Below are 27,966 nucleotides of genomic sequence, written 5' to 3' on the forward strand. Positions count from 1 at the left end.
GCCCATGGTTGGAGCATATCTTGTTTTCTGCAAGTTTCTGCTTACAGGAAATTGTTTGACATTAACCATAATGCTATATGTAAACAAGTGTGTCAGTAAGGATGTTTCATTACCAGCTATCAATGTTTTAATTCCATGTTATTTAACTGTATATGTTTATTTTTTTGTATGTCATTAACACTTGAGCACTTTTATTTTTGAACTGTGTGAAGAAACTGTGAATGTGTAGAGAAACTGAAGCATATGTATGTGTGTTTTATTTCATATTTTGTTTTGCCTTCTTGTTTTAGCAAATGCTTTTTAGTAGATCATGGGTGAGTCATGTAGCCAAGAGAGATTACGTTGAGCATACACAGGAATGGACATAAATATGCACATTTATAGAATGCATTGGTCTGATAACTAATACTTTTATCAGAAGTCATCGGTTATGAGTTAAGAAGCAGTAAACACAAAAAACCTCATACAAAAAAATGGCAAAAAGTATTTGATTGTTTGAGAAGTTTTTATTATTATGCGTTTAGTCTTCTAATGACATACAAAACACCTGTAGCTACAGGCATAGTGCTGGAGACCACAATCATTAGTACTTAGTCTGTGCTGGTAGTAGGAGGGACTCAGATCTGTAGTAAGGTTGTATTTTCAAACATCTCCATAGTAAAGAACTTAGACAAACACTGACTCGATTAAAAGATGGTTTAAGTGTGAGCAGCTTAACGGACTTCCATAACACACCAGCCAACTCCCTTTTTTTCTCTGTTATTTTGCTGTTGTTAGACAATCAATAAAGTACAAACCTACTGTTTCAAATGATTCATTCTTTCATCTTATTGGTTAATCATAGTGGCACGTTAAAGTCATAAGGTGGCACTAGCTCCTATATTCGTCCCCTTTCTTGGATTGTGGATTAGTTCGGTTTCCCCATCACCAGCATCTGCTTCGTCTAAGGTTGTCGAGCGTTCAAGGCGTCAGGCGCTTAGGGTCACGTGGGAACATGGAGGTCTGACGGATGTTGTGGAGACCAAGGTACAGCATGCAGACCCTCTCCAGCCCTGGAAGACATCACAGTTCAGTCACATATTTTTTATATACAGTTTAATGCAGGTCATCTGTGTTCAGTGAAACAGCAAAAAAAAGTTATTTCTACTGTGTGTTCCACAAAAAAAAAACATATATTCCTTACCAATGCCTCCACCACCATGTGGGGGAGCTCCATAACGGAAGGAGTCGATGTATGACTTGATCTTCTCCAGATCTGTAGCGTCATAAAAACAAAGAGGTTACTAAAGAAACTTGAAATTTATATTTAACAGACCACTTATCCAAAAGATTTCCTGGTGCTGTAATTGAAACTGGTCACCAATAGAGGGGGACAGATATGTAAATCGAGTAATGCCCCTTTTTTGGCGCCATCTCCACACACTACTCTTACCAATCTGGTGATGGTTGGCCCTCTCAGTCAGCAACTGAGCATCGTGGACTCTCTGAGCTCCAGACAGGATCTCCTCGCCCCTCATGAACATGTCATAGGAGTTGGAGTATTTCTGGCCAAACGCAAAAGGAAATGTCATTAATAAGGGTCAAGATTAATTTAAAAGAGAGGACGGGAAAAGGACAGACAGACAATACATGAAGACTTTGAAAGTAAAAAGAAGGACTGCAGGTTGACACAGTCTGGATCAACCCGGGACTACAGTGGTACAGAACTCCAGAAACATTTTAAAGTCGTCCCAACAGTCGAATCTTTCCACCTCAACTGGTACTAAGAGCCAAATGTGGAGTTTTTTCACATACTAGTTCGACAAAGACAATAAATAAATAAATTTGCAGCACAGTGGCTTTTCTGTGACACTGCTAGCAGGTGTCTCGTGATGCTATAAAAAATATTTTCGTACTTAAGTTAAATTCTTTATGACTACACTGCAATGACTTTTACTTCTGCTGCAAAATGGTGTATTTCTTTTTCTTTTTTTATCAGTCATTACGTTCCGCTGGCTGGACAGGCTGCTGAGGAGTCTTTGGCTAGTATAAAGCTGCGCTCTGGCTGAAATGCAAGTTTAACGACAGGTCAACCTCATTTGCAAAAAATGTACCGTATTTTCCGCACTATAAGGCGCACTTAAAAGCCTTTAATTTTCTCAAAAAACGACAGTGCGCCTTATAATCCGGAGCGCCTTATATATGGATTAATTCTGGTTGTGCTTACTGACCTCGAAGCGGTTTTGTGTGGTACACGGCGCTCTGTCAACATGTTTTAGTAGACTTAGTAAACTACAAAGCCGCACCGCAGCAGCATCACGGCCACCGTAGTCAGGAGCGTCAGGAGTAATACATACTGTGCTTCACCATAATATTACAGTGTGTGTGTATAAGGACCCAACATGGCTCCTGTCAAGAGACACGCTTACGACGCGGACTTCAAACTCAAGGCTATCAGTATTTTATATATTGTAGGAGTGTGGGAAACAAAAGGGCTGAGAAAGGCTTTTTGTGGACGGAGTAAATAAACGTCGGCTTTATTTCAAACTCTGCATTCGCTCTGAAAACACAACAAGCGCTCCCCGATCCCACATCATTAACTCATCAACCCGCTAACGGTCATGGGTAATGTAGTTTGACTGACTGACTGTTTTGTTTCGCTTAATGCGCCTTATAGTCCGGTGCGCCTTATATATGAAAAAAGATTGAAAATAGACCATTCATTGACAGTGCGCCTTATAATCCAGTGCGCCCTATAGTGCGGAAAATACGGTACATAACATTTGTCACGGCACGTTTCTTACTATGTAGCGTGTATGAGTAGGTGAAAGACTTACAGGGTTGCTTGGATCAGGCATCGTGTAGAAGGGTCTAACAGCCAGAGGGTACTTATCCAGCACGTAGAAGTCAGTATCATACTGAGGGGGGGAAAAAAAAAAACTGTCAAAACATGTTTCAAAAGCTTAGTTTTGGATTTAACAGATACCTGTGGATGAACCAAGAAAATGTATATCTCTTCTTTTTCATATTGTGAAATTGTTTACTGAGTTACTTGAAATGAGCCTTCCTGTTTATGATAGTTGCTACCATGTTCTGCACTATAGCTTATGAAATCCCCTCTGAAAGTTTTGTTAAATCATTCTGTCTTAGCCAACACTGCTGAGTCCTTCTTGTCATGTGCAGCGATAATGAGGACTTTGTCAAGTTGTAAATAATCAGTCTTTCTAGATTATTTGGTTTAACTCCTTCGAGAGAAAATCCAAGTGGAAAATTCCTAAAAAGCTCACTGTAGCTCAGGTTTCATGGTAATTAGATCACCTTGTTTTTTTGACATTAACCAAAAATGTGCTGACTGTAATGCTGCATCCCATCAAAGATCGCTTTTTATTACTTTAAACCCTCCCATACAGATCTGAATCACAGTTTGCTTTTTTTAACCAACTTACAGAATGTTGTACTTTCAGTGCCCAATCACCAATATTGATATTTTTAACTCAAAATGATACATTAAATGAATAAAAAACGTCTGAACATACCTTTTCCTTGACCAGACGTCCGAGCAGCTTCTCATTGGGCGTACTACAGAACAACCAGAAAGACATGAACTTCATTGATAACTTTATCTTATTGTGACACATTGTTTTCCTGTAACATGCCTAAAAGTGAACATTATAAAATGATTTAATTATTATCTTGTAGTGGTTCTACGCCGATAGCATGACACAGAACTTATATGGGGAAAAGGCCAAGAAATATTGCTGAGTAATTGTTCTTGTGCTTTTACTTCCTCTCTTTAAACTTTTGTCTAGTCCTCTTATCAAATTAAACCATCTCACTAAACCACTGGGAGGTGTGAAACAGGGGCGCGTGATGTATTCTGACCTCAGGTCCTCCTCGTCACCCATCTCCACCCCGGCCTCGTGCAGCATGGCCAAGGCCTCGATGTACTCCAGCCTCAGAGTGGGCTCCAGGAATTTGAAAGGCTCACTGGGGTACTGCTTGTTCACCGTCTGGATCTCCGTCTGGAAGCTGATGAAGACAGAGAAGCACACACACATCAAACCTCCTCCTTCTTCTTCTTCTTCGCTTAATAAATGTCCCAGCACATCAGCCAAATATCCCTAAATGTTTGTCTTCCAATCGTGCCAAAAGCTTTACAGGACAAAAATCCAAACAAAACCAGTACAAGGCTACAGAATCCTCAGCATGTGAACAATTAGAATGAAATGGGTAACGATAAACTGGATCTAAAGTTCAGCATAAGCCATGAGCCTCTATGGAAGCTCAGAAGGCTCTCGTTGCTGGATGAAATATCCAGTCAATGCTGTTCAGCAGTGCCGCAGTAATAGTGGGATGAAAAAAAAATAAGCTATGTTCATGCCAGAAGAGCTTTAACCACTCGCTTTTATTCTTCCATTTATCTAGCTTTAACAGCTCTCTACACATGCTGCACTGATTCACACCACTAGGAGGCAATACAGCCACACCAACTCGAATATACCAACAGCAGTGGGTGACGACACTTAATATGGATTCGGCAGCCAAAAAACACAACATTTGACTTTTTGCCATCCTCTGAATTGATCCTGTCAAAATGCACCTCTTGTGTTGAGTAGGAAAACAAATCTTGAGCCTGTATGGCACGTCATTTGCATTCGTTTGCAGATCGGGCCCTTTTACCTCAGCTCACAGAAAGTTTGAGTTAATCAAATACCACAGCTGAACCAACACAACAGGAATATTACAAACCTATTAGTTTGAGAGCTTTACCGTATGAATCCCAATCTTACTTGTCTCTCAGGCCTTTGAAGATCTGCACCATGGTGTCAGTGATGGAGTCGATCACTTCGTGGTAATGGTAGCTGAAGGCCATCTCAATATCCAGACCCACAAACTCAGTCAGGTGACGGTGGGTGTTGGAGTCCTCAGCCCTGAAAACTGATATGATGCAGATTTAACGTCAACGTCCAAACAAAGTAAATGGAAGGCGAGGAGAAGTGGTGCGATGCAACACATCTTCAAGTGAAATGGCATTTTATTTCAGCTTCATCACGTCCGAGGGGTGAGCTGAATCCTTAAACGTGCAGCTGACCAAAGTGGGAAATGTGTTAAAAAGGGACATTAAGGTAACAATCGAGCCACTAAATTCAGCATCGTCCCATGAAATCTCCTGAAATTCGGACAGTGTGCTAATTAATGCGTTCTGCTTCATTGAAGCATGAGTCACTATTTTGTTTCCAGGAAAAGAGGAGAGGGAGAGAAAAGAGAGGAGCTAAAAATTAAAATCTGGAGTATTTTTTTTACCATTGGTGCCATTCTAATGCCGCTGTAGGTACTTTCATTTAGTTTTTCCCTTTATTGTACCCTTTACTGTGGAGAACTTTGTTAACTGTGTGATCAGTGCTGGAAACTAAACACTGACTGCAGGTACGACTAATTTATGACATCATGAGAACTACATATAATTAACCAGAGTTGTGCATTATGGTTGTGTAAAGGACAGACTGTTCTGTGGATGTTGGGAGGGCTTTACTAATGAGACATCCAGCTTGTCTGTTCTTTTTTTAAATTGCAGGTCTTTAGACAGGTGGAGCAGTCTGCACACATGCATGCAAGCAGTTGATTAAGGGTGCGTCGAAATCCCACATATGGCGGAATGATGTGGAAATCTGTTATGTGTACATGCATACGATGTTACAATGATTGAGAGTATTAAAAACCCAGACGTGCATATGTATTGCTTCATACGCCGTTTATTTGCACTTCTGCTTTTGGAAACAGGGTTTTATCGAGAACATGTAAAGTTTAATGCATCTGACCGCAGTATACATTAACTCTATAAAGAATAAAACTCCAGACATAACTAACATGAGATCTTCTTATCTGTGCTTAAAACCAACCCTGTGTTTCCAAATGTTTGTTCTGTGATGGACCCGTTTCGCTGACTTCGGATAGTGGCACCACAGATGTGAACGTTTAAAAAAAACCACACTACCTCTGGCCGAGAAAGAGTTGATCCCAATTGTCCTTCCTTGCTGAATTGGTGCGACTGTAACTAAGGCAACAGTGGTGAGCACATTGTTGCTGCTTTTGAAGCAGAGATGACCTAAAGCCCTTTGATTTCTCCGGTGGAGCTACCGAGAAGCAAACAAAGACCTGGGTCCAGTATGCAGAATACTGAATGAGCGAGCATCCTTCTCTCAAACGTTGTATTAATCTTGGTGGAGAAGGGTGTGTCGCCCTTAAAATCAGATGCACATAGCGAATTAAAATGAAAGGCTGTGTGTAGCATGTTTTGTATTCATTCACGCATGCTGTTTTGTTACATAATGTATGCATTCAATCAGATGGTGGCACTGTTTGCTTACCTAAAGAACTGGGGGTCTCTTTAAACTCAGTACAGAACCATAAAGTATTTTTACAAGTCCCACTGTGTCACTAACACTCTGAGCTCCACAGCGGCTATGACCGCAGTGAAAGCAACAGAGGGAGGTCTGTTAGAGTTTAACAATCCAAATGCATTTGCGGCCATTGTCACCTCCGTTAATAGGATCTACGGTTTTCACGACACTCTTGCCGCTCGTAACGCCGTTCGGCCATAAGTGAATGAAAGCGTAGTGAGTGGACGGTCGGGAGGCATTCTTACCTGGACCCACACAGAAGACCTTGTCAAAGTCAGCGCAGATGCACATCTGCTTGTATAGCTGGGGGGACTGGGCCAGGTAGGCGCTGGTTTTGAAGTAGGACACGGTGAAGACATTGGCTCCACCTTCACTGGCAGCTAGAAGTGGACAAAGACAACGGTTAGATATGGAATGAGGTTTTCACAGACCCAACAGCACAAAGTGGGCAAAAACTTTTTATATCGTTTTTGACAAATGCAGGAAACTGAGTTTTCTCACTTCAAAAAATTCATAAAGCCCCCATATAATGATGATAAACTGCTGCCTGTTCATAAACATGTCAGTTTGGACTCTAGTTCGCCAACTGACGCTCACTTTTTCTGAAAATTAGATTATTGCAATGATACCTTCGGGGGCCAACAGAAACTGGGACAGATACTTTTTGCCTGCAAATAACTGGATGCTGAAAAATTGATTTTTAACGTTCATCTAATACAAATCTACAGACAGTTGTCAAAACAAACAGACACAGGCTTCACTCAGGCCTGATTTGCATAACGGATCTGCTGTTCCCTATTTGACAAAACACACGTCAGACATCAATAGTAGGGTGGGGGTCCGCTTGGCACAAACAGTTCACTGTACGTACTTTGGGTGTGGGCAGACAGGAAGATGCGGTTTTTGCAAAAGCACACAGTGTTGATTCACAGGTGCCGCCAAAATAAAAGAGCGCCAGTTTTGAATTTAGTAGTGGCCTGGCTTGGGCGATATTATTGGCTCTTGGAGAAAAGAGGAAGCGAGAGTGTCAGAGGTTTCATCACAGTTCATTTCAAATCTGAGAAGCACGTGGGAGGCCGAGGATGGGAGATCAGTGCACGCAACTTTGTACTTGTGAGAAATACAAAGAATCTTCATCCATTTGCACTGCAACTTGTTGTAAATTTATGTTTTTAGAACAAATCCGGTACTTTACACTCATGCGCAGCTTTCATAATAAATTAGACACACATGACTGAGCGTTTTCTCTCAAATTTAAACAATGAATTCATTTCAGCTGAAAAGTGAAAAAGCTTCTTCGCAAGCCAAATTGTATACGTGTGGAATACTAAGTCATCTCTCAGGGCTGATGTTGAGAAAAAGATCCCAGGATGAGAGAGACACTGTGCAATGAAACGCACAAAATAACTGTCTATTCTGAATGACTGGAAGATTTCTGCTTGAATCTTAAGTAGCGCTTTTCCCAACCTTCCCTTCTTCCAGTGAAGAAGGAGAAGGTCTTCTGGGAGCGAGCTTAAGAACGGCCTCCTCTGTCAAATCAGAAAGGCATTGTGTGGAAATGTAAGAGCAGATATGAGGGTTGGTCGATGCTTCAACATCCCAAGCGTTCTGGATTAAAAATCCTGATGGGTCTAAAACAATAAAACTCTTTCTCATACATCAGCCTGCTGTTTGCTTAGCACGTAGGTGTATTTGTTTGCGTGTATAAACTCTCTGTTACTCACTGAAACAGTTTTTTTTTTTTTTTTTTTTTTTTTGGACAGCGCATAAAGGAAGTCAACTTTACAACTGTCACACGGTGACTCACGAGACACCTGTGGGTGGTGGGGTGATTCAATGCATGTTACTTTTACTTCTCCCCATGTGGCAGGATCAACGTGACAGAGAGTGTGTTCTGTACCTGATATGATTTTAGGGGTCTGGATCTCCACAAAGCCCTTATTGGTGAGAGTGTCTCTGAAGAGCCGGCACACTCCAGACTGCAGGCGAAAGATGGCCTGGCTGGTGGTCGTCTATTGATGGGTAGACACACACAGACACACAGACACACACACACACACACACACATTACCCCACTTAGTGTGATTCACATGATTTATTAGACAATCATAACAGATGTGCGAAAAACAAAGACTGCCAATTTCTGTCTGTGCAACTCCTCTTGACATGTAGGGCGAAACATTTATCTGCTGGCAAGACATGCGTACAAAGCCAGCGAGAGCCCCAGGTGCTTTCACCCTATCATTAGAAATGTAAATGCTGAAACTAAGGCGGGGAGACAAGAAACTCCAACTAAACCAAGAGATTACTGTAAAAATCCTAAGCACCAAAAACCCCTTAAATGCAACGCTTAGGCGACAGAGCGTGTCAAAAACACCAAATGAACGCTCGTTAATTGCATGACTCATCTCAACGTGACCGCAAGATTTCAAGTATTGAGCTTTACAGGCTTTCTACTCGTTATTTTACACCTTCATATGGACAGACCCTGGTGCTTCCAATGCCGAACGCACAAGGTCTGCGTTAATTAAAAAGGTCTCATTTCTCCCTCTTTTCCATTACTAGTGGCTGTCCAGTCCTGAGTAGTCCATGTCCTACTAACAGTTTGCAGAATGGAAAGGTGATTATGTCCAAATAGAAGCAAGCTCATTAATCTGCAGACAGCGCTTCAGGGCTGTCTGGCTGTAACTTTTCCTTTAGCCCCAATCTGAATACTTCACAAAAAAGGTAAAAACTTTCCTGCTTCAAAACCCCTTTTTACGCTAAACTTTTTAAAAGCAGTGAACCAAACGAACCGACTCCTATGACTCACTTGTGTCACCCCACATTGGGCAGTGGCCTCGTGTCAATCCTGGGAAACACGACTAAAAAAACAGTCAGTGCACGACCACATTATGAATATATCTGTAGTGAGTAGGTGGCGTCACTGGGTGGGGTAGCGGTTAGTGCGCTAAACTAACTGGCACATTGTCTGCTGATGTTCCGACTGTGAGAAATAGAAATCTAGACCTCTCAGTGGGACACGGTACACCAGGAAACCTGGTTACGGTGGTCCACCACAGGCAGGTTTCAAAGCAGAGCAGCAACGTTCAAATACTGGTTTGCGTTCACACCCTGGTTCTCCTTTATTTTTATTTTGCAGTAATACAGCTAACTGATATTTCCCTCAAACAACAGATGGAGGTTTGGTTTCTCTAGCCCTGACATCAACACATGTTTTATACTTAAGCTGAGTCCCATCAAGCCCATCTAGTTAGTCTATTGTGCTACAAGTCAGTAAAACAGGTAATATGGCTGGTTATTGGGAGTTCACACTTCACACCAGTAGCAAAAGTGTCCTTGTGTGCCAAGAATAAGGCAAGCACAACAAATACAACTGAAAGCTGAAACAATGAATTGCTGACCGAAAACGAATCCGCTATTTCAGTAATACATTGAATTGCAAATATTCACTTGTTCCAGTTTCTGAAATGTGAGAATTTGTTCTTTTCCGTTGTCTAGCGTGATAGTAAAGTGACTATCAACTTGAAGAAAACTATCACCTGGAGGTTTAGTGAATTGTGCTTTTTTTCCTCCACAATCCTCTGACGTTTTATAGACCAAACAACTGCATGATTAATCAGGAATGTAATTGGCAGATAAATCAATAAAAACGATTGTTAGTTGCTGCTTTAAAATGAGCAGACGGCACACTTAAGATTGCACAATAAAAAAAAGTATTTCTTACGTGTCTATACAGCTGAGGTGATGTGATAAACATCTGTGTTATGCCAACTAAATTAAAATGAATACAAGCCATATTTCTCACTGTAAAACACAGGGGGAAATATGGCTAGCATTGTGAAACTCCTTATGGTTAAGGATGGTTAAGTTTACAAGGGGAGCTCCGTAGGAACTATATTATTATTGGGGGAGATTTATGGTTCCCTTTTGGAGTGTCTATCTGCCCGTGTGGGAACCACTTTACAGCTTCACTGGGCTCTAAAGTGAAAACCTGATGACAGACCCGTGTCTGTGAGCTCAAAGAGCTCAGTGTGAGAGAAACAGGTGTTGTTGTGCTGCCAGCGAGGTACGCGGCGGCTCTGTGCTGTGGTGTTAGTGCCTTCCTGTCTGCTGCATCGCACACGTGGGAGGCACAGATCAAAACAATGAGACGCTTTGAGGCTCGCTCTCTACTGCTGCTGGCATAGGTGTAGCACATCGACCACACTGTAAAAAGATTGATCCCACTAAATCACAGACTTGTTTTCACTTTAGAGGTGAAGTGGTTTGCTTTGCATTTCAAAATAATCTCAGTAGCTTTTAATGTCGCCTGCTTCCCCTTTACTATTAAAAAAAAAAAAAAAGGCTTTACATTTGACCTCTAATTGTTTTCATGTTTTTAAATGTCTTATATTACTAGATACTTTATTGTAGCATTTGTACATTTAAAAAAAAAAAAAAGGTTATTAAAACCATTTATTTTGATGGAAATAATGAAACTTAAACAGGAATGGTCTTAAATATCTAAACTAACAGCTTTTTTCATCTCACAAGACAAGCACTAAAGCCTCAAATGTCAACGTGTCACTTGTGAGATTAGATACATAAAGATAGATACTCTGTTTTTTTCAACTTACCCTGAGATCAATCACCCGGTTGTCCAGCTTGGTGTCCTGGTTGACTGTGGCTCTTCCTTCCTGAGGGCAAAAAAAACAAACCATAATCTTATCACCAAAAACCCTCAGACAATGAAATATTCAACAACTGTTCGCCTCCTGTTCTGTTCTTTGTACTTGTGGCCAGTGATGTGTAAATGCTTTTTGTAGGCTTTTCATATCTCACAAGGAATACAATATAAGGAAACACGCAATAAAAGTCAATCTCTGTATTAAAAAAAAAAAAAAAAAAAAAATCAGCTTTTGGCAGACTATCAGCATGCTAACAACATGATTACATTATTATACTATTTTCCAAATGAAGCACCACCGTGGCTCATACAGCTTAAACCAATAAGTTGCAGCAATCATTACAGGGTCAACTGTAACAAAGGACATATTTCAATGTGGGACATCAGGGCCATAAAAGAGAAAAGACAATAAGAAAAATGAAAAAATGAAAGAATAAATGTTTCATCACAGGGGGAACCACTGCGCACGGGGTCGTGGATGTCAGGCTTCCCCCCCCGGACCCGCTGGGGTTTGAGCTAATAGCCTGTGTGGCCACATCCGGCTCCAAACAGCCCCACGCAGGGGGACAAAAGGTTAGACAGGCATACAGTCGGAGAGGCAGGGCTGTTAAGGCCCGTGTCTCTCGGGGAGGCAGGTGCGGCTACAAGTGTGTGACTGACATGCTGAATCCCCGCAGAAAGCACCTGGGATGCTGCTGCAGCTGCACAGATTGGTTTACTGGATAAACACGGAGCGGCTCTCAGCTGCCTCTGGTGTGGAGTGACCCATTTATTGATTTGCTCATGATACATATAAATAAAAGTAATGTGATATTATAACATTTTAAATGACATGGAGCCACAGCTTTTGAAAAAACGATAGCTATAAGGGTGTGGCCATTCTTTCTTCTTCTGCATCCATTACAAATTATGTTGATTCAACAGCCTAACATTTTTAATAGAGAGGTTTGCATCCAACAGCTGTTGCTGCAACGTTTTTGTTAATCACTATTAAACACTTTGAATTGAGTAAATTAAGATTCTTTAGAAGAAGAAAAAAAATCCCCAAAATGCAGCTCAATATCTCAGTCATCTTGTCTTTTTGTTCACAAGGCAACTACATCCTGCTTTACTTTACAGATGCTGCATTTCAATGAAAAAAAATAAATCTTTCTTGAATTGAATCCCCAACCAATCAAACCTGTATCAAACAGACTTACTGTTACGCCTGCGATTCACACTCCAAATGAGCAGCATCAAAGGGTAATGACCATTAATAAACACCTAAACTGTGGGCCGGAAATGTGACTTCTTAAATGGATCACGTTTCTCTTAAACCTTCAGCAGCGATGCACAACTCTCCTTAATCGGAATTCAGACGGCATCCTAAACCCTGGCTGCTGGCTCTTAGAAATGCTACGTGATGAAATCACTGTTTGCATTGACAGGGGTGAGTCAGACAAGGTGATGTTTCTCACCGAATTTGTGGTAAATCAGTACAAGCCATTGTGCTCTTAATCTTGTTTAATCTAACCAGGTTTGATTACCCAATCCCTCTATTCTTCTTACTGAAGTCTTCTGCCTGTGAAGAACAAAGTCAGTTCACGCATGGATACGCTGCAGTTCTGCTTTTAATGTAAACTAAACAGATACATTTAGTCTTAATTGTTAATTATTTTGTCGTCATTGTATAGTCTGACCAATTATGCGTGCATGTCACGAGTCGTAGACATCGAACTCTCACAGAGTCGGTTTCTGTTTCTCACACTGAAAAGTTGAAGTGATTCTTTTTTTAAATTGAAAGTCTGGAGCAGAGTTGACAGAAGCTGGTTTTTTTTGGTCTGGCTGAGACTGAGCTGTCTTATTGGCATTACGTACTGATTCGTTTCACTCGACAGTACACCGTTTCACCTTGAGAACGTACCAGACTCGCTTTTCCACTCCAAGTCTCCTTCATTGTCTGTGGTTTGATTTTTTTTACGTTTTCAGCCAAACCACAACACATCGTGGAATCCTTAAGAGGCCTTTAATCACCTACCTAATGTCATACAAATCAGTGTGCGATGCAGTGCATTGCCTCATTGAAAAGAATGAATCAGCCTTGGGTCGCTGCCAATACGTAACATTAGTAGGCACAGTGGAGAAAATGGCTTTAGCGGGTCAATAGTGAGAATTTTGGGTGAAGCACACTTTCCCATCCCCTCTCATCCATCCAGACATTCATCCTCACCTCTTCTCCCTCTCCATCAGGCCTGACGGCATCCTCCAACTGCAGGGGGAGACGAGGCTCTGCCTGGCTGATGACAAAAATCTGATAGGGGACAGGAAGGAGAAAGGGCAATTACAGTTCAGAGGGTGATAAACAACCGATGTTTCCATAAAATGTTGTGACACTGGAAAGTACCAAATTCAGACAGGGCAAGTCAAAGAAAAAGAAACTGACAGTATAACCTGTGAAAAGCTCATCTATGTGTGACTAAGGCGGTTAACACTCTCTGTACAGCCCTACATTATGTACATATTTATGTTAGTTTGTGGTGTTGCACTGTGCAATATAGAAATATGTGCAATACACAGTACAATACTACAATTATTCTGTCTGTATATATAATCTTTTAGTTATTGTGGACTTTCTACACTAGCTGCTTATTTAATATTCTTTACTGTGTTATTACTTATTTACAATATACTTTTTTTTTTAATTTTGTCTCTTGTTTGTACTATGTTTGTTTGCACTAATTTCCCCGCTGCGGGACTAATAAAGGATTATCTTATCTTATCTTATTGAATTGCATTATCTTGAAATGTGTGCCTGATATTTTCCCCCTCACATATGTAATGTTTTCACTCCATTATATGCAACTTGTACAGTGTTTTAATTAAAACATAAACACAAATGTGATGTTTCGGAGTAACTAATGATCCTGAACTGTGTTGCGTGAAGAGTTTATGCACATTATGAACTCTGAGTGCGAGTGCGAGTGTTTTTTTGATGACAGCAGTAACAAGGTATGCCCACCCTCTCGATGTGCAGCTCCACGTCCTGCTGGGAACAGCTCTCGATCTTCTGCTCCACTTTCCTCACAAACGCCTCCACGTCTACGATGCTTTCCTTGGTGATGCTGGTAGAGATGGTTGGGAGGGTGGAGAGTAAACATCAGATAGCACTTAGAAAAACAAATTCATCTGTGTGGGAGGCTAACAGCCTGAGAACAATATTTCCATTACACTGTGACTGATGCACACTTGTTTTTCAAGTGTTTTTCATGTTTCATGGTGTGATGTGCAGGGGGGGGTAGTGTGGCACATGGTTGTGTGATTTTGAGTTGGGATGACAAAGAGAAGCAAATTTTCCACCCAAATCAAGACAAATTGATAAAATTACAACAGCCACAATGACATTAGCCAACCGGGGGGAAAAGGGGGAAGTTGAGAAATACCACAAGCTTGTGGCTTTCAAAATAAAACCAATACCCTCTCTCCTACGATCAACACAAACAGGAGTCTACTCACGTTACGCACAGACAAACTGCAGCAGCGTAGGAAATGTGTCAATGTTTCAACAGATCTTACTTTAGACATATTTGGCCATCTTTTATGAAATAGCTCAAAGAAATACACCATGACGCCACAATTTTAGTAACTTCAAAATGAAATCAGGACAATTGGACCCTCAAAGGATTTCGTGTCACCATATTCTCCCCCCCCAAAAAGGAGTCCAGTTCATTTTTTTGGCTCTACTTTCCCCAACCGTCCATCTAATGGGGGCGTGAGCTATTAAACCAGGACCAGCTGATTTCAAGGCAGATGGCAGCGAGGATACATGACAGTAATGTGGATAATCAAATGGCCTTATTCATTTTCTATCAGTCAAAAAAAGAGAATTAGAAGGGGACTGTTTAGCTGTGAGAAAACCTGTTACAGAGGTGTTACAGCTCACATCGTTTACAGCTCCTGAAAGTACCTAGCACAACTACAACTCATTGAGCGCCAGGGTTAGGAATTCCCCCAACTGTACAGTTTAGAAAGTAAACTACCGCATGTGAAGGGAACCCATTTTTTAAATTGTGGCGCTGTGGTTTTTCAAAACAGTGCAGCATCTTCCCACACAGCTCTCTCATTGAAACCCGGAGCATCATCAGAGATAGGAGGGAACAACGCTAACTGTCATGTAGCGCAAGGCCAGATGGGAAACCCGCTGTAATCCTTCCCTCCTCCTCATTAAAAAGCAGTAATGAGGGACTGAACACTGGGGCACCGCCGTCCCTTCAGTCCCACGACAGCTGCCGCCATAGTCCGTCCCCTCTGGTAGGAGATCAGTTAGATAAATAAACCCCCATATTAATAACCTCCGTTGCTTGGCCCAGAGGCGGGCGACAACACATTCACCACACACTGAGGGAACCCGACTGATTAACTCGAGACGGAGAGTTGACAGTATCGCATGGAGATTAGAGATACGAGAAAAAGGGGAGAGAGAGAGAGAGAGAGAGGGCTTTCATACTGAATCAGCGTCCAAGGAACAAAACACTCTGGCCATGAAAGGCACATGTTGCAATTACTTCAGCTGCTAATGCATCACTAAACAACCGAACAGGCGAGCAGAGCTCACCAGGCTGACTTTCCACCTCCAAAAAGGTGAAAGACGCTACACTTAGTGGATGTTTTTCCTCAATCCTGTCGCTTTCAGTCTCTCCAAGCTCACAAACACGTACCCTTGCCAAACATTACCTCTCAGGACCTGAGATCTCTCTCAAACTCTCATTACCCTGCAAGACTTTTGACCGCTTTATCGCTGAGGCAAACAAAAAGACAGACAAAGACGGAAGATTCAGAAGGCACAGAGGCTGTAAAAAAAAAAAAAAAAAAAAAAAAAAAAAAAACAGGCCTTGTGCAGACCAACGTGATGGTTTTCCCCCCCCAATCGGATGCAGGACACCTGCTACATTCAGAGAAAGAGACGTTGCAATGAGTCTTTGAAATGCAAATTATAAATAAAGAGAACAGCGGCTATGAAATTGAAATCAAAAACCTAATGGATCTGATTGGCTACACATCAGTAAAGAATGTTTTTTTTTTTTTTTTTTTTAAATATGAGGGTGAACTGACCCTTGAAACTACTTACAGGGAACATTTAATAGTTTGTCTCATTGACTGGTGAGGGTCCAATACAAGGGCACGCTCTGACTGAATCAGGCAATTCAGGATCGAAACAAACCTACAAACCTCAATGTTCACAACAATCAGACATGTTTATTTTTACTTCAGTATAAAAGCCCCATAAGCCACAGTTCCCCTCTGCTTTACACTGGGCACTCCTGAGGTACTTGAGTGGAGATAGGTTCGCAAAGCCTGAAGATCACTTAATTAAATTGTGAGAGTGAGAGGAGGATGACTTGAACACACAATATGAGAAAAGGAGACGACCCCTGCAAAGTCACAAGTGCCCTCGGCATGATTATGAAAGGATTTACTTGTAATCCAGGGTTTTACTACGCTTGTCAATCATCACAACAAAGTGTGTGAAACTAGACGTGGGCAACAAAGCCACAGGAACTGATGGTGCCAGCTGTTAAAAGATCTAAATACAAAATGCACATATAGTTTTGATCTTAGTAGCAACGCTCACAAACCCCTCTTGGTAAATTGTTACATTGTAGCGTTATTTCGCTATTTCTTTTGACTTTTGCTGTAAGACCGTGTTGTCTTGGTGCAAACCCTTTCACTTGCTCCGTGGACAAGTGAAAGGTGGAAATGTGTGTCACAACGATCTAACTGCCCGACCACAACGTTGCAGAATCAGATTGAGACACTGCTACAAATAAAACAAATCATCCGACGGTTACAACGCACAATATCCTGTGACATACAGCTTAGTTTTTCTGCAATACTATACAAAATGCAGTTTTGAAATTCCTTGATCCTTCCTATTTTTGTTTCCATTGCTGGAGCTACAAAGCGCTGCAGGGAAACAGGAACTGAAGCTGAATCTCAAGACGTCTGGGAGCAGGTCAGCTGATTCTGACACTTCTAACAAAGTGGGGTCAGTGTGTTTATGCAGCAGAGGTCAAGACTCCGGTGTGAGCAGCAGTGACCTCGCCCTCATTACAAATATGTAAACCTCAACATACTGCAACAAATGGTATAAGGAAGGTGTGTAAAATGCTAATTTATGCACATCGTGAACATGAAGTAGCTCTGATTTGTTTAGATATAAGTCAGTCGGGGTGTGTACATAAACTCCATTATTATTCAGTATTTCATGTTTCCGTCTGAACTGAATATTTGTATATATTTCAGATAGTTGTAAATTAATAATATCTATTTTATTGTAGATGCTATTTAATATACTTTTTTTTTTTTTTTTAAGACTGTTTTGCAGGTACTTTGCTGCTGCTGCTCAGGAAAGTGAGAAGCTGCAGAGAGACACGGGTGCTGTGCTGAACCCACAGTGGCCTCAGCGCCGTGTATGAGCTCATCGTCTGGAACAACGAGGTAGCCTCACACGTCCCAATGCTGTTGGAAACTGCTCTGTCAGTGATGTACCGGTAATAGCTATAAATCAAACTCATTCCCTTTTAACTTTTTGTCAGATTTACTGGGAGGAAGAAACCGCAGACAATGCTGTAATGCTACGCTAGCTGCTACTAAAGAGGAGGCTTGTTTTAAATGCAGCTGCAACCTCTGCATTGCTTAAGCGCTTTATTATCCAATGTCTTAACTGCCATTTTGATCTGGCGGATTACAGTTGTGGGTGTTGCCCTTCGCTTAATTTAGCAATATCTGAGGAGGAGGTGCCATTTAAGTAGTACATGATAATTATGTTCTTACCCATTTACAAATATGTGCAATTCATCAAATAATGGTAGTAATGGAGAATTCACACATCTGATTAAATGTACTGTATTTTTCATGTACATTACATGACTGGGTTTATTAAAAGGTCATATTTAAAGTCCAATTGTCCAACTTTCACAAAAGACTCCCCTAGTGGACATTAAATGTCATTCTAAAGCAGCATTACTCAGCCCTCCCCTCTTCCGCTCTTTTAATAAAGTGCACATCCGCTGATGGTTGCCTTCATTCATTGACTCCCAGTAATGGGCAATTTGGCTGCTAGCATGAATAATGATGCTTGGCTCTGAAGTACTTCTTCCTCCGCTGATCCAAGCCGCCGTATCTGCCATCTCGACAGGAACTGCTCCATTAAAACCCCGCTGTACACCGCCTTGTTAACAGCCAGCTTTTGTTGTGGAGTGAAAAATGATTGATTCCTCCCCCTCCCCCCCCAAACCTCCACCTCACTCGGAATGTGTGAAAATGTATCGGTGGACGATTAGGGACCAGGATTTTCCCACCATTGTTTGTGCCCTCGCTGACAGGAATAGCGCTCTCGGGTACTCACTTTGCGGCAAACTTGACCATCTGCTTGCTGGCACGATCTCCCACTGCGACCAGTGCCTGCACGTTGAACTGCTGTTGACGCAGGACCAAGAAGCATTGCTTCCCTGAAAACAAAACAACAACAATAGATAGTTGGGTTTTTTTTTTTAAACGCAAGCTTAACAGGTTTTAACAAAAAAAAAAAAAAAAAGGTTGGGCACTCTCTCTAAAGCAAAGTGCATTCGTTCAGTCAAAAGTCTACATGTGCACCAGATGAAGAGACTAGAGACTTACACCCCCCCCCCCCCAGCTGCAAGGGCCTTCCTTGTCATCGACAGGTAAAGTGTCAAACATATGTGAACAGGGTCCTCTCTTTGAAGAGCACTGTGTGGAGAAAGGGTGATTGCTACCTTCCTAACAAACACACACACACACACACACACACACACACAAGGACCACACACCTAGGAGAAGTGCGTAAACAAGTTAGCCAACTAAAACCTCGGGCAGCAGACAGTCAGACCACCCAGGTACTTTGATGTTTGCTGCCTGTGAGAAAGGGGGTGGTTGGCGATGGAGATAATAGCAATGCCAAAATCCCACCAACAGACGCACCTCATCCCAGACCAAATCAGGATGTTATTCAGCTCACACGGACATCCTTACAGCGAGCGGAGAGAATACAAGACATGAGTGGTAGGGGAAGTGACACTTGACTCTGGAAGTTATTGTGAAAGGAAATTGCCAAAAAGATAATCGTTGAGACCCTAGTTTTATTTGTAATCACAGGTTTTAGCACAGCAGCAGCAAAAAAAAAAAAAAAAAAAAAAAAAAAAAAAAAAGGCTCGGGGTTGACACAGAGATGTAATAACCCGGAGAGGCTGAGTAGGTTCATTGTATTCAAATAGAGCAAACTTCATGGCTGCCAGAAGCTGGAAAACCGACAAATAGAGGGTTATTTGAGTTTACAGTTGGCAGGGACATGCTAGTCGAGACAATGATATCAAAAAACACCCTGAGGTTGTATAACTCTGCTCAACGTGGAAGGAACGGGAAAAAAAAAACTGCTCTGCAAGTCTCTGCACAATCCCACAATGGAATATAAAGTAGAAAATGGGGGGGGAAGTCTCTTCATATTGATATTTATACTGGGTTACAGTTTGGATTGTATTTTGGCAGTAAAAGCTGCCCGTGTCCGAACTTCCGTGATGGTCAGCCTGAAAAGAGTGTTATCAGTCATCTTGGTCATGAAATCTAAAAGCTAGTCAAAGGCAACAGGTTGTGCGGTTTGGTCTTGGAGAGAAGGGAGGTGATGGAGAGAGTTCGCCCAAGGGCAGAAGTTTTTAAGACCATTCACTATGGCGCACAGAGGATTAGCACAGGGGTCATCTAATCTTGGCTGTTTGTGTCTTTTGCACAAAGAACGTGTCTCTGAGCTGAAGAAAAAAAAAAAAAAAAAGGTGAACAAAGACGGGGAGTGATCTCACCTTTGGCTCGGCTGGTGTGGACTCGGGCACGGAGCCAGATCAGCTGGTCAGCTTTCTCAGGAGCAAGTTCTTGGACTCGCACCAACACCCTGTCTGGCTCACACACACGTACACACACGTACACACACACACACACAGACACACACACATAAAGAGTTCATTAGTTCAAAGGACATTTTTGCCTCGATTTCGCCACCTCTGTGTAAAGAATCTAACACCCCTCCCACTCCCCCCTGCACACTCCCAAAGGCAGAACGAAATGTGAATAAGCACGCATGTGCATGTGCAGACATACAGACAATAAAATGCTCAAATTACAGACGTGCCTAATAAATAAGACACACTAGGAGGGCTGCTGAAAAGCTGTCTAACTAATTCTCTGTGGGCTATATGACAAATTGACTCTAGTTTCACCCGTGTGTCACTCAGAGCGCATGCTTTCTCCTCATTATCAGCGGGCTGAAGAGGCAGACACCGAGGCTACACCAGAGAGAACAGAGCCGCCCTTTTGGCTGAGAACTCTCCGTCAACCCACATGAAAGCCCCTGAACCCCGTCCACCCCCGCCCCCACCCGTCCAACCCCCCGTCCCAATTGGCTGGGCTTGGCATGCAGGTGAAGGAGGCCCCCGAGTTGTTTGTTTGCTGCCACTGGAGCTGAAAGAGCATCCAGACAGATGGACGGCCTCGACAGGTCCGCCTGCCGCCTCTTTCATCCAGGAGCTATCGCACACTATTAGTTACCGCAATTATCACGGCTGCAATCGCGTTGAGAGAGGAGACCAGGAGCATTTTTCATGATGCTTATCAGCTGCAATCGTATTATCTGTAACTTTCTGACAGCCAGATTAAGGTAATGTGAGAAGCTCTGGATCACGGCGTCGTGGTGTATCAAAACATATAATTTCAAAGTTGCAGCACGTTCTCCATTTCAGGATGCCTCACCACAAAAATGGATGTTACGGTGAAATATGCCGTTTAACCCTTTGCACCACAGTATCCATGTTCGACCTGCCCCCCCCCCCCCAACTGCTCCCCCATGAATGACTTGCAATGTCCTTGTGACACAAGAAGAAGGAAGGAGTGATCTTGAATTGACCTTGCTACACTCGTCTAGTTTACAATTGGGCCAATATTTTTGGTTTTTAAGACATAAACCCAATTTTAAAAATAATACAAAATACATTGTCAAGCAAATCTCTAAATGAACTACTATCCTTGGTAAGGTCAAGCGAAACAAATACAAATAAAAACCGACAGCAGCTTGTAGTGCTGAGTGCTTTTAAGAGACTTCCACTTCTTGAACGTCAGATGATTGACAGGAAATTGAGAATAATGCAGCAAAGAGATAAGAAAAAGAAAAAAAAAAAGCACTCAACACTGGTACCTAGAAATAATATTAAATAGAGACGCCTGTTGAAACTAAAGAAGCCTTTCTGTTTACTGTTTACTCTGTCTAATCCTATTCTGTGAATTCGTTTGCGATAAAGGATGAATATATTTTTCTGAAATGCACATTTTTCATGCACTACGCTGACATTGTGCCGACACATGTTTGGAAAAGAGAGCGCCGACATGGACAGCTGGAGTATAATGAAAAACACAAAAGAATATCTAAAAAGGAAGGCAATGACAAATGTGATGAAATGAAGCAGATGCATTTTTGGATGTTTGCCGTTGAGTGAAGGAAGTAACTTTCTTACTTACCCAGTTTTTGTTGGGACTGGACCATAGCCGGCACGCCATATCTGTCCTTGGCAAAGTCCTGAAAAGAAATTAAAGCGTGACACCTTAACGGTCGAGATCAGCCCTCTCATCAAAACAGCTAAAGAAAACATTACGTCACTTTGAACTCCCTATTATTCTCAAAACCCAACTCCACCACTTTGATTTCATGAGCGACAGTCTGTCTACCACATCTGAGATAACAGACAGACAGACAGACAGACAACAAATAATGAGGCTTATCAAGATCTCAGGGGGAAATTGTCAAACAGAAAACAGAGACAGTGTGCAGGCATTTGCATACAAACTGGTGCAAAAAGGTGTGAAGGCAGAGGTAGAGTCAGTCACACAGGAATTGGAAGGAATTGGTCTTAAAGGATGAGTACTGTGGTCCGTAAGGGATACTTACATCTTCCTCTACGCTTTGCTGTTCGGCAGCCTGAAACACAAACGAGGTGACAGGGATTTAAAAGGGGCATTGCAAATAACAACAAGAGGGCAATCTATTATATTCAAACGTTAAAACATCTCAAAAACATTTGACATCAAATGGAGCAACTTAAAACGTTTTGCTACAGCAGTCGTGTGAATTGTGTTTTCATCTTGAGCTATCAGGGTTGAGAATAAAATGAATAACTCGTAGCTCAGTCCTGGAGCAAAGCCTTAGATCCCTGGAATGCGCTGCTCTTCTACACATTGCCCTAACACATCATAGACAATGAGTAATGGCAGGCGGAGATATTGCTTTGTAATAGAAACAGCGTAAGTGGACAGATTCTTTATCTCCGCACTGACTTCTAGGCAAATGACTCCCAGAGAGTGCGATGAGATTGTGTCTTGGCAAAGTTGCAATTCCATTTCCTATGCAAATTGATATTGGTCTATGGAAATGGCTGGTGGCGGTGGAGTGAATTTCGAATCGCCCATCCGTGATATGATAATCCAGTCACATGATGGATGATATTGCAGCTTATGATCAACTGGATATAGACGGGCTATAGCCACGAAGCAACCGACCCTCACCGGAGCCACTGAAGTGACACGCGTCAGCACAAAAAAAAAAAAAGTGCACAACGGCAAATAAGCGAGCTAACACTCACTCCATGAACATTCAACTCAGCTTTCAGGTCTTCCCCCTAAGGCGATGCTTGCCATGCCACACTGATATAGGCAGCCATAGCCGGGGTATTACGCAGTGGCAACACCTGCTACTTCTATGAAACGTGCTGACAGCGCGAATTCAGCTGGGAGACGGGATACTTCGTTTCTTCCACCTATAAAAGGGTGTGGAATCATGACACAGCGATGCCGAAGGTGTCTAATTAGTCAAGCCGGTGTCAAGCTGGATGACACTTTTTTTTTTTTTTTTTTTTTAACAATGGATACAGACTAATCATTTATATCCTGCAGATTCTGCTTCAAAGGGGACTGCCTGAGTAAAAAGAAATGTAGGGGATACACCGACACTGATCCAGATACTGACCTCAGCGCGCTAATTGGATAGCAGGCAAACTTAAACAAATCCACAATAAATACGGAACTCATTTTGATACTTTAATCCACTTCTGTGACTCATCACTTCCAGCACGCAGGCTTCACAAATGAATCTGAATGCGACGGCAGCCGTTACTGTGAAACTAGATTGACTGAGCCATTGTGGTTCAGCTAACGTCACCAAAGACGCAGTCGACGTCGTTCTCTCAGTAACAGCACCGAGTTACTTTGTTCAAATGTTTAATGTCCTCTCAACATGCATGCGTGTTCAGGGGGGTGGTATGTCGTGCACTCAGTGTAGGAGAAAATAGCACTTTGTTTGGGTTAGACATAAACAAAGCCAAAATGCAGGAATACTTAAACAATGGATACTCTTGCCCCCCTGCGGCTTACCGACCCTCCTGGACCCACAATGCCCTGCTGAATTGCACGTCACAGCCTTGCCAGCTGGAAGAGGGAGCAGCGGATGTGAAACAACAAACCAATTAAAAAATAAAAAAAACAACACTGACCAGCTTGGCCTGTTTCTCAGCCTTCTTCGCAGCTTTCTCCGCTTCCTTCTGCTGTTTCTTCAGGCCTTTCTTTGACTGAGCCTGCTGCTCCTCCTCCGTCGCTCTGAAACAGGAAGAGGTACACGGCATAAACATTTAAGTCGACTTCCACCTTCTATTTCTCCTGCATCCCACGAGGAAGTTGTTGACCGCCTGGGAAAAATTCATTGTGAGCCATCGTCACCTCCAGCTTCCAAGTCTGCGCAGTACCTTTAATCCCATTGTTATTTCACACAAAACAGCTGTAGCCTTTGTGAATGGAGAGACGAAGAGTGGCTATTGGCAGAGATGTCAGACAGTAAAGATTAGCTCTAGATAAACACTAGAAGACAGAAGTCTCAGCAGCACTTTCTAATCCATTATAGAGTTTATGTAGAATCCGATTATGATAACATTTAGTTTTATCTGTGAGTAAAGGTGTCTAGATTTGCTCAATGCCACTGCCACAGCACAACACAATGGCAGTGCTGATAAGCATATTCCTACAATGTAAATATTGTTTTGTAGCAGCAACAGGACAGTAGACTATATACAACAGTACACTCTTATCAAGATTTGACAATGAGGGCACAATACAACACGCAGAAATGGCAATGAATCTAGTGTTTAAATGTTCCGTATTTTGTTGTTGAGTTGAATAACATTTAGGAACATATTTAGTCCATTTAAAAAACTGCCTTTCAAACTGATAAATAAAAAATAAAGTGCAATGAGTCATGCCAGCGTACATTGGCGCTACATTAGGGCAGTGACTGTTGCTTACTGAGGAAGAGATAAGCAAACATACAAGAACAAACGGCTGTAAAAGAATGAGCTGCAATAAACCATGTGGACACAGACTTAGTATTACAAATGGTCTGAACTTTGCTCTTTTCCAAAATCAGATTTACATTCACTGTCATTATAAAAGTGTGCTTAGATTGCAGTTCAATGAGTGAGTGCTGTTTGGTTTTCCACAATGAGCAGGTGTGTTGACCTTGAGGAAGCCCGTGAATAAAATGGGAGCCGCTTCTATTTAGTCACAGGAAACAACAAAGACCAAAGGCTGACTATACATAGCAATAAAGCCTAAACAAAAAAAGTCACAAAAGATCTTATCCTTGTCTTTCACACAGCAGGTTTTATACTTCCCTTACAGCCCAATATAAAACTAACAATGATCAAACAACCTGCGGACAAATCCTTTTTGATTTCCCTTGAGAAGTTTATACATTATAGAAAAATAGCTGCACGGCACTCACATCCAATATTTCTCGTTCACTGCTGAAACTTAATTTGTCGTACGATTGTTTAACAAATGTACTGTTTTGAATTAGCATAGATTCTGTGCCTATTAATCAAACAACAAAACATAATTATGAGTAGCCGTAAGCTACTTTGAGTTGTGGCAGTGTTATGAATCTGGACTACTAGGTTAGATTAAATGAATTCTTCACCAGCAAAATGATCATTTATTTATCAATTGCTCACCCGTTGAATCTGTGAGGAGAACTTGCATTCCTCAAAAGGTGAATGAAGAATCGTTTTCGCTTTAAGCCTTACTATTCAAAACATTTCTGCAGAAACAGTTCTCACTCATACGAGCAGCGCACCTGTGTGAGACTGTTTATGAGGAAAGCGTTTTAAATAGTAAGGTTTAGTCAAAATGCATGTGTTTGAGAAGATGTGGGCTTTGTTTTACGTGGAGGCATTCTGGAATACTTGTTCCTTTTTAGATGAGGATCCATAGAAATGCACTCAGACTGGTATTTATATGTTCCTCAGACAAGTTGGATTTGTTAAACTGGATCAACCATCTTTTTTTCCCCTCAGGCAAGTGAGGTGAGTCTGACTGTTTGAAACAGCTATAAACAACCAACTACAAACTGCTGTTGAGTCAAAACATAAACAAACTTTGAGGTTATCCATTATTTAAAGCTATAAAATGATTATATGTTTCACAGTTAAACATAAACAGAGAATCCCATTGGGCAACTACCAACCATCAATAAACCGCTTTTTACCAAATAACAGATATTGACACTTGCCAACAATAAATGGATTGGAACAGTTGCACACTTTTTCTTTTTTTAAATCCCTGTATGAGGTTTAGTCATCCAAAGTACACCAACTTACAAATAAAAGCTATGTCCTTTAAAATGTAACCCAAAAACAGCAGTCCTACAATCTTACACTTGTGAAAGAAAAAAGTTTTAAATGTTTTAAACCGTGTTTGCTTCAAATCCCACGTAATTGTTGAAACTCTTATATGTGGCATTGCTGTATTGGTTTGAATTAGTCTGTAGAAACACTGATATAATACTGTTCTGTACTATAAAACTGGAGTAACGCACGCATAACTGAAGCAGTTGTCTCAGCCAAACATTTTAAGTGTATTCATTTCATCATACAGGATTCATGTTTTTTCTGGTCCCTTCAGTGCATTTCATTCAAGAAGTTAAGAGTAACTTCAGGTAGACTACCTTATTTGACAGCTCAAACATTCCTTCTTGTCTATAACTCAAACTTTAAAGATGAAAACAACCTGGCCTGTGACCAGAGGCAAAACTGACAGGACAACAGCAGTGGAATGTGCATTAACGTGACCCGACAGGTTGGGTTTTGCAGACTACTTTTTAAAAAAATCTTAACCTTATAATCGTGTTGCATGTTATAAAACAGTACATTTGTGGAGGAATATGACTCCAGATATTATCCGGATGATATATACAGTACCAGTCAAAAGTTTGGACACCCCTTCTCATTCAATGGTTTTTCTTTATTTTTATTTTTTTCTACATTGTAGATTAATATTGAAGACATCCAAACTATGAAGGAACACATATGGAATTATGTGGTAAACAAACAAATGCTCAACAAACCAGAATATGTTTTATATTTTACATTCTTCAAAGTAGTTGAATGAGAAGTTGTGTCCACACTTTTGACTGGTTACTGTATATCACTTATGAATAATGGATTTTTGCAAGATTTGACATAATATCCCTCTTTGAATCTGCAAACAAGAATAAAGTGGACTAGGTATACATATTGACATTTATCTTTCATATTAACCAAGTTATTGGATGACACCTTAGGGACTTGTTACAGCTTGTCACCTAAATCTATTAAAGCAGATCTCTTATTGAGCAAGGCCATCATAAATCATAAACTCAGTGACTTACTTTTATGTAATATTGGGATTAAAGAGAACAATTAATTAATTAATAAACTGTATGTGTTAATATTGAGTTAATCTTTATATTGTTCCTATTTAAGCATTTTGCCAACAGTTTAAGTAAAGCCAACACTTGATAATGGCTTGACTTGAACTGTCAGATGATGCAATCTGCTGCACATCCAGGTAATGCTAATGCTAAGCTAGTTGCTAACCCTACTGCTGCTGCTAGCACACCCACGTGACACCGCACACCTGTCCCCGCTGCTCTTACCCCTGGGCTTCCTCTTTAGTCATGTCGACCTATGATCTTGGAGAATGAGACCGAAAATATTGTCACGGTTGTTTGGCAGAGAGAAGCAGCAACACATCAGCTGTTCAAAGCATGGACGTGCACCGGAAGGAAGGACTTGTTTTGACGGAGCACCAAACCAGCCGGATGCTTTGGACGTTCCGGCTAGAAACGAATGTCTTCAAAGTAATAGTTCCGAGTCATTTAGTCATGCCTGCTCATGGGGAGACTAGACTAAATATTATTATATTATTATTATATTCCTTTATTGATCCCCATGGGGGAAATTCAAGTGTTGCAGCAGCTCAACTACACAGACACAGACAATAAATACACATACTATACAACTACACAGACAATAAATACACATACTATACAACTACACAGACACATACAATACAACACACATACTATACAACTACAACTACACAGACAATAAATACACATACTATACAACTACACAGACAATAAATACACATACTATACAACTACACAGACAATAAATACAACTATACAACAGACAATAAATACACATACTATACAACTACACAGACAATAAATACACATACTATACAACTACACAGACACAGACAATAAATACACATACTATACAACTACACAGACAATAAATACACATACTATACAACTACACAGACAATAAATACACATACTATACAACTACACAGACAATAAATACACATACTATACAACTACACAGACAATAAATACACATACTATACAACTACACAGACACAGACAATAAATACACATACTATACAACAAAAAAATAATGGAAACACCTGATGGAAAATGGTGTAAAACTTATCTCAGAGCATAATTAAACATACTGC

At 41.2% G+C, this 27,966-nt stretch overlaps 1 protein-coding gene across 1 annotated transcript; it reads right to left on the bottom strand.

Annotated features, from left to right (window-relative positions):
- Window positions 1–492: 492 nt before the first annotated feature.
- dars1 (aspartyl-tRNA synthetase 1) lies at window positions 493–27,272 on the bottom strand. Its single transcript, XM_054615073.1, has 18 exons — window positions 27,098–27,272; window positions 23,628–23,730; window positions 22,031–22,060; window positions 21,604–21,661; window positions 19,899–19,991; window positions 18,434–18,536; window positions 14,048–14,150; window positions 13,259–13,339; window positions 11,000–11,059; window positions 8,281–8,392; window positions 6,626–6,760; window positions 4,770–4,917; window positions 3,862–4,008; window positions 3,516–3,558; window positions 2,817–2,897; window positions 1,433–1,544; window positions 1,184–1,255; window positions 493–1,052 (listed from the first exon to the last, which is right to left on the bottom strand). Exons 1-18 carry the CDS (start codon window positions 27,118–27,120, stop codon window positions 961–963), a joined length of 1,596 nt encoding a protein of 531 aa, XP_054471048.1. The 5' UTR covers window positions 27,121–27,272; the 3' UTR covers window positions 493–960.
- Between the last annotated feature and the right edge of the window lie 694 nt (window positions 27,273–27,966).

The sequence above is a fragment of the Anoplopoma fimbria genome, chromosome 16 (genome assembly GCF_027596085.1).
Source record: "Anoplopoma fimbria isolate UVic2021 breed Golden Eagle Sablefish chromosome 16, Afim_UVic_2022, whole genome shotgun sequence".
In the NCBI taxonomy this organism is placed as follows: Eukaryota; Metazoa; Chordata; class Actinopteri; order Perciformes; family Anoplopomatidae; genus Anoplopoma; species Anoplopoma fimbria.

What these genes read in the sequence shown, in the direction of transcription:
- dars1 (XM_054615073.1), bottom strand. Translation starts at nt 27,120, where the DNA reads ATGACTAAAGAGGAAGCCCAGGG. An exon ending in CCAGTCCCAACAAAAACTGG is followed by an intron (nt 19,992 to 21,603) that starts GTAAGTAAGAAA and finishes TGTGTGAGCCAG; the next exon opens with ACAGGGTGTTGGTGCGAGTC. An exon ending in TGCCTGATCCAAGCAACCCT is followed by an intron (nt 1,545 to 2,816) that starts GTAAGTCTTTCA and finishes GCGTTTGGCCAG; the next exon opens with AAATACTCCAACTCCTATGA.